The 13,290-nt window shown below is 43.8% G+C and overlaps 2 protein-coding genes across 6 annotated transcripts in view; one reads left to right on the top strand and one right to left on the bottom strand.

Annotated features, from left to right (window-relative positions):
- bcl9l (bcl9 like) overlaps window positions 1–9,594 on the top strand; it is a 28,483-nt gene extending 18,889 nt beyond the window's left edge. For 4 of the 5 annotated variants that reach the window (XM_034113023.1, XM_034113020.1, XM_034113022.1 and 1 more), the window contains 7 exons: window positions 127–538; window positions 3,487–3,609; window positions 4,172–4,346; window positions 4,466–4,550; window positions 4,861–7,282; window positions 7,379–7,633; window positions 7,859–9,039. In XM_034113023.1, the coding sequence (XP_033968914.1) occupies window positions 208–538; window positions 3,487–3,609; window positions 4,172–4,346; window positions 4,466–4,550; window positions 4,861–7,282; window positions 7,379–7,633; window positions 7,859–9,039 (4,572 nt within the window). In that variant the 5' untranslated portion in view covers window positions 127–207. Of the gene's footprint in view, window positions 1–126; window positions 539–3,486; window positions 3,610–4,171; window positions 4,347–4,465; window positions 4,551–4,860; window positions 7,283–7,378; window positions 7,634–7,858 lie in introns of those variants that run through there. The other variant, XM_034113024.1, reaches the window with a different exon arrangement.
- A 135-nt stretch (window positions 9,595–9,729) lies between these two features.
- On the bottom strand, window positions 9,730–12,600 carry LOC117468759 (C-X-C chemokine receptor type 5). The gene is made up of 2 exons (XM_034113025.1): window positions 12,435–12,600; window positions 9,730–10,965 (listed from the first exon to the last, which is right to left on the bottom strand). Exons 1-2 carry the CDS (start codon window positions 12,465–12,467, stop codon window positions 9,898–9,900), a joined length of 1,101 nt encoding a protein of 366 aa, XP_033968916.1. The 5' UTR covers window positions 12,468–12,600; the 3' UTR covers window positions 9,730–9,897.
- Window positions 12,601–13,290: the final 690 nt, after the last annotated feature.

The following is a 13,290-nucleotide window of genomic DNA, read 5'->3' on the forward strand; positions in this document are numbered from 1 at the left end:
TCCTTGACTTGGACCTTTGAAATGTGGGACATGCTACATTTTCACAATTTTTTTTTTTTCAAATTTCTCTCTTAACTTTAGATTTTTTGTCTGAAATACTGATGTTTTTTTTCTTCTCTCCATCAGTGTCGCCTGTTCACCATGTGAGCTCCACTGACAAACCGCTTTCTCCACACCAGACCTCAACCGCAATCACCAGCCAATCAAATGCACCCGGACAATAAACTGGCCAATCATGGCAAGCAGGTCACCAGTGACAACCAATCCCGAATACCCAGTGTAAACCAGCAGGCCCAGCAGCAGCAGCAGCAGGGAGCCGCCGGCCACTTGGGTCCAAAGGGCGTTGGTCCCGGGAACCATGGAGTCAAAACCAACCAGATTTCCCCCGGCAACCCTGGGCTGAAAGCAGTCAGCCAATCAGTAAGCAGCGTCGGAGGGATGTTGAAAACCAAATCCAAGCGGGAGCGGAGTGTCTCCATGGACTCTGGTGATTCCCGAAGTGCAGTTCCTCCAGCCCTTGAGACGGATGCCAAAGGAGGTAAGGCATGCGCACACAAAACTGTGTCAGAGTCCGGGACATATAGACAGTGCGTCTGTGTTCTAAGTATGCAGCAGTTCACTTCCTCTACCTTCCTATCAGCTAAATCTTTACCCGAAATACCAGATTACGAGCATTCACCTCCTCCACAGCAGGAAGTGAATGTAAGGACTGAGAGAGTAACTTGTTTTCTCTCTTGCTGAAATGCCCCGACCTTTCAGTGAAGCGTCAGAATTTCCCCCTGGCTTTTGATACCTTGCGCCCTGCCTGCGCTGCAGTGACGTGTCCCAGATGAAAAGGCATCTGGGCCTCCTGTAGTGCTCAGACGGGTCATGAGGTCACCAAAATTTAGTAAGCCTAGAGAGGTTGTTTTTAAGCAGAAACATTGAGTGAGTGGGCGGGGGAGGTTTTGTTGTGTGAGTGTCTTGGTAAATATGATTGATCATGTGGTTCAGTACACAATCTTTGATTGGTGTTGCTTATTTAAGTGTTCCTGTAAGTGATTGATGCAGAGGAAAATTAGATTTTTGTAAAACTCTTTAGGGCTTCCTGTACACGACTTGAATCTCATTAAACACACACCGACTAGCACACACACTCAGGTGTGGTTCTAATACAAAGAGGGACAGAGGCAAAAATTGTGAGAAAATAGGACTCCATGTGACCTCCATACACACACAAAGACACACACCGCTTTTGTTCTCATTCCCTTTTATTACATTTTACACAAAATGCATTTAAATGAAACGTAAGCCTCTCTTCTCTCTCCTTCAAATCACTACGCCACCAAACCTGGAAACTTGTATAGTGATGAATAGTCTTAGCACACTGTTAAGTTTCTCCTTGAAAGAAATGCCTAACCCTTACTCACCCTGTGCTACCTTGAATCCTTGATAAAAATGTTGTTTTTCTCGCATGCCTCCACAGTGAACAGAGAATCCAGAAAGCAGAAAAAATAAAACGTATATATTTTTCTAGAAAAAACCCTGTATGTATCCCTGTAAATACGACTGTAATAAATCCTTTAAAAACTTAAAGGGGCCCTACTCTGCTATTTTGGGTACTTTTCCTTTAGTGTATTATATGGGTTTTTGTGCATGTTAATGGTCTGCAAAGCCCCCCACCCCCTCCCTATGAGCCCAGTGTGCTCTGATTGGTCAGCTCGCCCATTCTGTTCTGATGAGTCCACCACCGTTACAGCGGAACATCAGTGATTATATGTTACAATGGCGTTAGCAACCAGAAAATGACACCAGTAAGGACAAACAGATGAGAATGCTGCGTGGGGTCTGGGTGCCGTGTTGGCGGGACGTTGCGGGGCTCACTGCTGCGCGAGGAGCGGACAGTGTGAGCTGGATTACTGGTGTCGTTTCCTGGTTGCTGCGTAGGGTCTGCGAGACAGCGAGACACAGCGAAACTCAGCCTGAACTCAGCCTGAGCACACACACACACTCGTAGCCTGGCTGAGTTTGTGTGTGTGCTCAGCCTGAGTTCAGGCTGAGTTTCGCTGTGTCTCGCTGTCTCAGGCTGAGTTTCGCTGTGTCTCGCTGTCTCAGGCTGAGTTTCGCTGTGTCTCGCTGTCTCAGGCTGAGTTCAGGCTGAGAAATCCGTGTTAGAGTTTTACTCGCTACAGGGTGTACTTTGAGGGTTTGTGACTCTGCAGACCGTTTACATGCATAAAAAGCTACATAACACACAAGGGGACGGGTAATAACCGGAAAAGAATGACATGGGACCTTTAAACATGTCACAGTAGAGTCACAAAATACAATTATGAACCTAAAATTAAGCACAATAGGGCCCCTTTAAATCCTTGATGAAATAAAGTAATTGGGGCCCAGTTAAACGCCAGACACACATCGAATCTTGTGCTCACACAAACTGAAACGCATTTACTATTGTGCACTACGTGTCTCAAGATTTCGCTGATGCTCTTAGAGTCTGAGCATGAACCTGTAAGTGTTCACTTCAATTCATCAAGATTTATCAAGGATCTACACTATTTATTGAATTTCATTGTTCATCCTTGTAGGCAAGTGAGAAAAAACTATTTTCTGTAAGAATTCTGCCTTACACAGGAGTTATTAATATTCAAATAGTCATTTTAAGGTGAAGTTTTCCTTTAAACCGGTAACCGCTGGTAACAAAAATGTCAACAGAAGACGAGGTCAGCTCTTTTTACTCTGCCTTTCTGTGTCAAGGCAGCAGCCTTCCTTCTGCTGTCCTTGTCTCTATATTGTCACTGCACACTTCCTTCCTTCCTTAATGTACATTCATTCACACACGCATTCTACTAGGCCTGTGGTTACCCAAGCTCATCTGATGTGTTTATTGGAAGGTACTTTTTCTGCCACAGAGTCAGTAAGATGTTGAGTAATGAACCTGAAAAGTGTTCACTGTCCTGTTTATAGAGATTCTCTTAATATGTGACAGTATAGGGATGTTACCAAAGTAGCTTTTCTCTCCAGTCCCCATATGGAGTTTAAACTCAACGTTGTATTATCTGTCAGAAGTTGGTGTTGCCTCTTTACTGCAGGTTACCTTCTGGAAATGTTAAAGCTGCCACATATTTCCTGCAGCTGTTTGCACTCTCTGGCCAACAGCACCTTGTGCATCCACAAAATCCTAATTACACCATGTGAGCACGCTCGTGTCATGCTTCTCAATACATTGCATGTGCAGATGTGATTAGCATGTATAGCCATTTGTTGCGAAAATACAATTAAAATGTTTACAGAGACGAGCAGAGGTTAAAGATGCAGCTGTAAGCCAGGATCCTATAACTTCCATAGAGTAAGGCAAACTGCATTAGAGATAATAGTACAGCTCTGGATAATACAGTGGTGGTTGAGTTTAGGCCATCAGTGGTGAATGATAAAAAGATTATACCCTTTTTAAAGGGTCAATACTGTGAGAGTTGTTGTTGACATGTGTGTCTTATCCTCTAGAGGGTGTGATGCGCAGTAAGCGGCGCTGTGTTCTGGAGAAGAAGCAGCCATATAGTGGAGATGAATGGTGCTCTGGACCCGACACAGAAGAAGATGAAGACAAGCCACACACTGCGACGCACCGTGAGTCCATCCATCTGTACAGAGGAGGAAACCCATAGCTGTTGTCTTAATTTAGAACGATGATCTCAATGGGATTCACCTGGTTAAATAAAGGTTTGAAATGAAATTGAAGAACAGTCATCCCTAGTAATAGTGTCAATGTAAACATTACATGTAGAAATCCCCATGCCTTTCTTCTTTTCATTTTTTCTGAAAACCGTTAGCTAGCCACAACTGTTTTCAGCTCCTGTACATAAACTCAAAAGGGAGATAGTGTCAGCATCTGCCATACTGCTCCTTTCCACTGATTTGACTTTACATGTGTTTTAGCTCCATCTAGTGTTAAGATGTTGAAGCCAAAGTGATACTGGTATTACATATAAACCATAATACCAATGTAGGCCATTTAAACCTAGAGGGATCCCTGCCCTGTTGCTCTCCCTTTGTCCGATGTGTGGGTGTAAGCACAGAAGGCGTCTTGTTCTGTGTAAACTGTAAAGCCCTCTGAGACAGATGTACAATGTGTGATATTGGGCTATATAAATAAACTTTGATTGAAACCACTGTTACTGATTTCTCTCAGGAGAGCGTGGGCTGGCAGGTCCTGTTCCAGGGCTTCCTGACCGCCTGTCCGCAGGGCCCGTAGCTGAAGCTGCACGGCCTGTCATGGGATGTGGAGTGGGACCCGGGCTGAAGACAGAGCAGCCTCAACCTTCGCAGCAAGTGGTGTATGTTTTCACAACCAACCTAGCCAACAGGTGAGAATTATTTGCAGGCCTCACATGCAGGTGATTTCAAATCATAAGCAGCATGTATGGATTTTTTAAAATATATATCTGCTAAATGAATTTGTAATATTGCTGTATGTGTTTTGCAGTGCTGCAGAGGCAGTATTCAAAGGGCAGAGCAATTCCATCCTTCTGTTTCACCAGCAAAATGTTTCACGCACCAAGTTGGAGCAGGTCAGTAGCAAATTAGAAACAATGTTATGTTTGTGTTAAACCATGGGGGAGAAAAAGTGTTTTTCCCCCAGTCAAGACCACAGATACAAAGCATGTGGGGAGGTTAATATGTTAGACTATTTTAGTCTCCGATACCTCTTTGTTCCTGTTTCTATTAGCAGTGCTTGTGACTACTTGTACTAAGAAAGTGAAGTTCACTATGTGTTGTTTAAGCATGTTAACAATTAGATAATGTACTATAAACTGTAATTACTTCTGTTTTAGACATAGCAATTATGTAATTATTTCTTTTTGCCCTTGTTTGCCTCAGGGCCACCCATCAGGGAAGCTTCCTAACCTATCTGAGAAGGTGCACTCCAGCAGCTCTCCACCCACAGGCACCCCTAAATCCCAAGGTGGAACTCCACGGCCAGCCTCCGCAGGGATTGGAGGCCCAATGCATCCTGCAGGGACACCGACATCAGCAGGTCACTCCGACAATGAATCCTCTCAAACCAGACCTGGCGAAGGCTCAGGCAATAACAGCATTGTTGTCCAAAGGTCAGAGGGCGGGGTCACCGCCACACCCTCAGGCCCAGTCCCAGGAACCGGCAATGGGGAGGGTGCAGGGGGTATGTCTCTTCCACTTGCTACTGTTTCCCCCTCCGGAAGTCCCTCCATCCTTTCTGCACACCTACTGGGAGATATAGGCCAGAGGATTGGCCCAGTGAACATGGATGGTCTTTCAAAAGAACAGCTGGAACACAGGGAGCGCTCTTTGCAGACGCTGAGAGACATAGAGAGGCTGCTTCTGCGCAGTGGGGCAAGTGGAGGCCCCGGAGGCCCCGGAGACCCAGGAGGCCCCAACAACAATACTGGTAATAACTCTTCCAACCTAAATAATAACAACAATACTGATAGGAGTGGTATTCTCGACGGCCGTGACAATGGTACTAATAGTTCTGGAAACTGCAGTAGTGGTAATATGCTAGCATCAGCTTTGGGTCCGATGGGAGGGATGAAGAAATATGAAGAACCCCTCCAGTCCATCATTTCCCAAACACAGACCCTTGCTGGACCAACCCTTGACAGCCCTCAAATGGACTCTCATCACAACCTACAGCAACACCCCCATCACCAGCTGTCTTCACCTGGGCTCGACATGGGTCCCTTACTCGGACCAGATGGGCTGACCCCAGAGCAAATAGCGTGGAGGAAACTTCAAGAAGAATACTACCATGAGAAGAGACGTCAACAGGAAGTACAACCCCCCACACATCCACAGCACTTTAGAATGATGAATGAGATCGGCATGCATGGAGGTCCCATGATGATGAGAGGACCCCCTCCTCCCTACCACAGCAAGCCTGGAGACCAGCAGTGGGGTCCTGGCAACATGATGGGAGGAGGAAATGCACGAATGATAGACATGCACCAAGAAGGACCCCGTGGTCCAAGGTTCCTGGGACAGATGCAGAGAGGGCCCCCTGGGGGAGGTGGTTTTCCTGGTAGTAAAGGGGGAGTTTTGTCAGTAGAAGGTCTAGGACCTCAAAGGCCCGCCAGGCCAGGGATGATTTGGCTCGAAGATATGCCCAACAACATAGGTGGTGGAGGAGGTCCATTTCAGGGCTGCTACCCTGGGGGGCCTCCTCAACACTTGCAAGGTGACACAGAACATCTGTTAACGCACGAGGAAATGTTTCGCCTGATGGAGAAACGTCAGATGCAGGGGCTTCCCAGGTTTGAACTTGAACGATTAATCAAACAGCAGCAACAGGGCAACCTGGCCCAAAGAATAATGGATAATCCTGGGGGCCCAGAATTTCACAATTTGGGAATGGGCCGGGGTCCCCACTCATCTCGAGGTGATCCCATGGACTTTCCTGGATCACGGGAGATTATGGTCTCTCCTGGAGGGGGTCCGCAGATGAGAGACCGTGTGGATTCTCCTCTGGGGGGCAACCACCCAATGAACATGAACCAACAGATGAATGTTCAGCAGCAGCAACAGCAGATGATGCTCGCTCAGAAGCTCAGAGGGGGTCCTGCAGGTGGCGGGCCTTTAAGTGAGATGTTCATCCCCGGAGAGCTTTCACGAATCAGGGCTTCACAGAACGGAAGAGGGGGAAATAAGGGAATGATTCCAGGACCTGACGGACACTTTCAGTTTCCGAATCACAGTCCCTTCTCTGGAGGTCAGGGGGACGGGCCTTATCTTCAACAACCTGGCCATGAGATGTTTGGGCCTGACCCGCAAGGTCATAATCAAATGGGAGGTACATCGCGGCTAAGTCATATGCCCATGAGTGGAGGCCTCAGGGGGGTAGACCTCGGTCCTAGGCACCCTTCTGACCTATCAATCAATGTTAACCCCCTGACCTCTCCTTCAGTGCCTCGTCCTCATCAGCTCAAGTCTCCATCCCTCCACCAAGAGCCATCTCCTCTCCTACCCTCCCCCTCCGCTCCAGGACTGAAGTCCCCCTCGCAGATCTCCTCTGTGGGGCATCATCCAAATCTTCCCCCTGCCTCTGGTGCTGGGACTCCTTCCTCTTCTTCCATGAAGTCTCCCCAGATAATGGGGTCTTCCAACCTTGGATTGCACTCTCCATCTGCCTCTCCTGGACATCTCAAATCCCCTGCTATGGCTGCGGGCTCTCCAGGGTGGGCTTCCCCTAAAACAGCTCTTCCAAGTCCAGGTGGTCCAACCAGTGGGAAGGTAGTGGGCAATGGAGGAGGTAGTTCCACTGAGACAGGTATACATTTCAAATCCAGCATGACACGGAATCATCATTAATGCTGTTTCTCGCATTACTATGACATTAATCAGTTCTTTTTTATGTTCCTTGCAGGTCAATCACTTCCCCCCAGGAGTTCCAACTCGACACCCATTAGCCAGCCAGGCTCTATGAATCCTAGCATACCATTTACTTCCTCTCCCGATAACCCCCCAACTCAGAATCCTTTATCTCTTATCATGTCTCAGATGTCCAAGTATGCCATGCCCAGTTCTACTCCTCTTTACCACGATGCAATCAAAACAATTTCTAATTCCGATGATGAGATGCTTCCAGATCGACCTCTTCTATCTGGTGTCAGCATTGGAGGTAAGAAACAATGAAAGACTAATTCTGAGATCGATGTTGGTTTTCTATTTAAAAATCTGCTTGCAAAACGATCATATGATGGTACAGCTACTTTATAATATGAATAGACTTCGTATTAATATTTCATAAATTCTATATTAATTATATTAAGTATGATGGGTTTAAATAATGTCAGCGTATTGCTAAATATTATTTATTTTATTTCTTGCCTTGTTTTATCACCAGGAAACATGGTGAACAGCCAGGCCTCCCAGATGCTTGTCTCCCAGTGCTCCATTGGCTCCCACAGTGATCCACAAAGCCCCATGGGTATTGTAAGCCAAGGTCAGCAACACCTGTCCCATGACGCCTCCGGACCTATGCTTTCTTCACCAAATCCAATGGGCATGCCTGCCATGAATTCGGCCATGATGGGAGGAGGGGCCCCTGACGGAATGGGGCCCTGCAATGTTTCACCTTTATCTCAGAACCAGATGGCCGGTTTCTCTCGCATCCACCAACCACCTCATGGGCCCATGCACTCACCCATCGGAGGAATGTCACATAATTTCCATCAGTCTAATGAGGATATTCTGTCACCTCAGCAGTTACACCTGCTTAGAAAAGGTCATCCTCACCAGCGGCCCTCACATCCCTCTGACTCATTCGCCTCTTTGCCCATGGGGGACGGCAATGATCTAAGTGATGTTATGCGAACCAGTCACACGGGTATCCCTGAGTTTGATCTCTCCCGCATCATTCCTTCTGATAAGCCCAGTAGCACTCTTCAGTATTTCCCTAAGAGCGAGCCACATCAGAATCCACATCAGGGGCCACAAGCTACTTCACAGCAGCTCCTCAAACAGCTGTCTTCTGGCCCTCCACATGGCGGCGGTCATTCATCCAACCCCCATTTAGCCAACCTGCAGAATATGATGGCCGAACAGCAGCTGGCGCCTCACCCCTCACATGGTGGAATACGCCATAACATGGGTATTCCTCATGGTGGATCTAGAGGGATGGTTCCTGGGGGTGGCATGGGCCCCATGTGCCCTCCTGGACATATGATGGGAAGGACAGGCATCGGGCCCCAGCAGCAGCTCCAGCATCAGCAAGCCATGATGGCGAACAGCCTTCTCCACCATCCATCCAACCCTTACCCTGGCATGATGTCGTCCCAGCAGCACTCACACAATCTGATGGCACAGCAAAACATTATGATGATGCAGGCTAAGCAGCGCGGCATGTCACTTCCAGGGGATCCCTTTGGCCCCCAGGGTCCTCTTATGTCCCCTCAGGGTCCCATGATGGCCCCAAACCACCCACAGGCTGGTATGATGGGCCCCCAGTCTCTCAGACAGCGGGGAATGTCTCTGGACAGTCCCCTTGGCTATGGCCCCGGAGGTATGGCCAATATGCCATTCTGATCCAGTTCAAATAAACTGTATCAAAAATCAACAAAAAACAAAAAAAACAACAACCGTCGACTAGGTCACCTTCCCATTGTGTCGAATTGTTTTCATTAATGTTATTCTTGCAGTTATTTCAAAAAGAGGATCTGTAAAAACGTTAAATCATTTTGGATTACAAATTAAATTAAATATTTAAAAGCACTGTAACACGATTCAATGACAAATCTGAAGCCATTTTCTAAAATACTGTAAAATATGTATATTTCAAAGATGTGTGTATTTGTTGTTGGAACAGAGTGGCTTTCAGGAGAGGAGTGCCTCAAATTTCTATTTGTTTTAATACCATTGATTTATTTTCTCCAACTACCAAACTGTTGTGCAAAGGAACTATATATGTGTATGCATATACAGTATATACGGTATAGATATACAGTGTATACATGTATATACATATAAATATATATAATATATATATACTTGCTGTATATAAGATGCAATTTGTGATTGTTTGCAGTTGTTCTGTATAACAGTGTTTTAATAGAAGTCTAAAAATAGAATAATACTGATCTCTATGGTGGTTTTAGTTTCTGTTATTGTGTCAATTATTAATGCTTTATACATTTGACAACAAGACAAGGTTTATTTATAATATATGACATTTTTATTCAATGGAAATATCAGTAGCTAAAGTAAAAGTTCAAACCGATTCCAGACAACAATAACCTTTTCCTTTTTGACAGAGTAAAAAACAAACATTTTTATTACAAACAAAGTGGGTACTATATTGTCAGAACATGTGGTGATATTTTACATAATGACAAATGAAATTCTGCAGAACAGAAGTTTTTTTAGTAACAGCTGACACAGAGTTGATTAGATGAGGATGTTGCTGCTAGTTAATCCTCCATCAGAAATGGATGGTCGGCTGTGACCCTGAGCTCTCATGAAAGGAAGACAAACCCAGCTGCAGCCCATCTGACACAGTAACTTTATCAGCTCATTGCGAAACCGCACCCCAACAAAGGCATACAAGAACGGGTTCAGGCAACAGTGTGAGAGGCCGATGCTTTTTGTCAAATCAAGCATCGGCTGAACTAGGTCATAAGAAGTACAGTTGTCATACGTGATAACCTCCAGGTCGCCCAAAGTTATGATCAGTAAGGTGATAATGTATGGTAGCCAACAGAAGAAAAAGACGAGCGTGACGAGTAAAGCCAGTCGAATTGCTCCTTGCTTTGCGTTGCTTTTCTGACTCTTGCACAAAGTAACTACCACTGCTGTGTAACAATAGCTCATGACAGCGAGAGGAAGGAAAAAGCAAACATGATCTAGCACTCTTTTAGTCAAAACCCAGTTGTTGCCATGGATAAGGTGAAGATGATAGGAACAGAGGAGTATAGGTGTGTTTGTGTCGTTTCCCCCCACAGAAAGAAAAGCAGCATTGGGTATCGATAACCCCAAACAGAGCAGCCACAATGAAAAGCATGTCAGGTGCACTGTTCTCGGACGTCGACTTTGCATGCTGGGAATAGCATGAACAATGGCCAAATAGCGATCAAAGCCAATGCAAGCCAGAAGGGAACTCCCACAGTAGAGGTTTAGGTTTTTCACCAGACCCATCAGCCTGCAGAGAAACTCTCCAAACAGCCAGCCAGCAACATTCTCAACTATATCAAAGGGGAATGTGAGAAGGAGCATGAGGTCAGACAGGGCCAGGTGCAGCAGGTAGATCTCTGTGATGCGCAGGCGGCGCCAACGTCGCAGGAGGATGGTTATCATCAGGCCATTTCCTGCTACACCCAGCAGGAAGATCAGGCTGTACAGCACGGGTTGGAAAACGGCATGAAACGCCTGCAGGCCGATCCCATCATCATCACAGACCAACGAATTGTTGTCGTAAATGTAGTCTGTGTAATTAACAGAATATTCATTGTCTCCCATCTGTAAAACACAAAGAGGAAATGCTATTTTAATAATAACTTCACAGTTGGAGAATCACCTTGTGTGCTGTGGAATAACACAACTGCGTTAATTTGGGTTGGGGTGAATGAACCGTTACATAAGCTTTAATAGCGCTACTTTGGTTTTTCTTCGTTCCGTGTTTTTAAGTCAAATGATTAGGCAGGAAACACAGTATAGGCCAGGTTTTTTCACTTCCTCTTCATTGTAATGCAATGTTTAAGACATAAGACATATTATTTGGGACGTATACTAACAAATTAAATGTAATAACTTTTTCCCTTTAAGTAACAACCATGTGGGTTATATATCTGGTAAACAAATCCCAGCTAATAAAATAAAATATAAAATAAAAGCATAAACATATTCAATTATATTCAAATTTCTGAATTCTGAAAAATTTGGATAAAATGTGATATTGTACGAACACATTCAAAGTTTGACATACAACTCTGAACGCATCACCTTGAATGTAATAGTATTTCAATGTAATAGCAGGCAATTAAGTAGCAGGATGTTCTTTGTGCTACAGTAACTTCAGAATTAAAGTAAAAGGGGAATAATTCTTTACTTATACATTAGTTTTCCTTCTCATAAAAGAAGAAACAAAACATTACATTTCAAAATTATACAATTTTAAATGGAATCAGTGCTGCCATGACTGTCAATGTTATTACTGAGCCTAAAATACACGGTAAAATACTACAGTTTGCTCTTATATAACATGTTTTACCAAAATGTTATAATGTAATTTAATCTACAATAATTAGACTTATACATTTGACTCAAATAACAAGCAATTTGGATCACCACACAGGTTTTGTTTTGATTTGAAAACATAAATAATCTCTATTTTTAATTGCATTAGTGTGATTGATCATATCATTTTTTCCTCCTACATGAGTGCATTTATAAAAAAATATAACATTTTTAAAAGTACACCGGCACTCTCCTTTATGTTAAACACATACCAGATGATGTATTACAGTGAATTTCTTCCTTGTCTATTTCAGCAGTGAATCATAATGTAACGGACCCGCCTGTTCAGGTGCAGTTCTAATGTTCAGTAATTCATGCTACTGTAGCGTATAAAATATGTTTCTCAAAGTTGAGACAATTCAAAATACATGTAGAACTTATCAAGCAGCTACATGTTTGTTGTTACCTTTAAATCTAGTGTTTTAAATGTCAGATGCTGCAGCAGACAATTAAAGGTTATTCTGGATACTGAAAGTTGTCCATTTGTAGTTAAAAGGACATTTAACAATAGACTAAATCACAGTAAGACTTGGACTGTTGCTTACGATGACACCCATTATTTTAAGTGCATAGAAATTGCTTTATTTTAATATCTTATATTAGATATAAGATTGTGACCTTCGATAGGATAAGAGACTTGACATTTTGATATCAATTACCATTCACTTTAAAAATGTTAAATCATTTCTTACCTCAAAAACAGCAAAGGTGTTTGTTACAGCCATGTTGGTCAGTTTTGGCCACCTTAATGTATTTCGTACACTGCCGTATGAGCTTTTATGCCTTTTAGTGCTGGGTGTGGGATTGTTAAAAAACAAAGATTTAAAATAAACACGCTTTAAATATGAGGCTTCCTATAGTAAGCATGAAAGAGCAGTAATGCATGTCAAGTAACCACACCCTACACTATATCCTAGCTTTTCAACAAGCAACAAGAGGCAATCATACAGAACCAGATGTATTTGCGTATTTTGGGCTATAACCTTATCACGCATGGTATGGTGTATAAACATCCAGCCAACCTCTAGCAGTAAGTGTGAGAAGACTCCATGCATCATTCAGATTTGCCCTTGATATCAATGTTGTTTTTTTACTTATATCTCAAATAATAGCCTCAATGTATCCATAATTAGATTAGTGATTAGATTGAAAGCAGAAAGTGTTATTTACTACTGTAGCTAGGATACATTCAGATGGAGAAAGCCACTTTGGAACTCTGTAGGGAGGCCCTCAACCCCAGACTGCTCCATGGCCTGTAGATCAGACCGGGTGTACACGTCAGATTCTAAGTCTGTACTGTATGTGAGTGTAAACATGGCATTCTTGAGAAGTCAGTTATATAGCCCTAGTTAAATAAATATTGCTTTAAAGTGCTGAACATGGAGTAAATGTCCCATACTGATCTCAGTTTCTTATGTCCCATTCATAATTCAATACAGCTTGCCACTTTTTGAGAGCAGCAGAACCACTATAAAACTAAACCAACTAGTAATTAAGTGAATCACTGAATAAACTAATTATTGACATGCCATTTTTTAATGTAAAACT

Source organism: Trematomus bernacchii, unplaced genomic scaffold (assembly GCF_902827165.1).
Source record: "Trematomus bernacchii unplaced genomic scaffold, fTreBer1.1, whole genome shotgun sequence".
Lineage (NCBI taxonomy): Eukaryota > Metazoa > Chordata > Actinopteri > Perciformes > Nototheniidae > Trematomus > Trematomus bernacchii.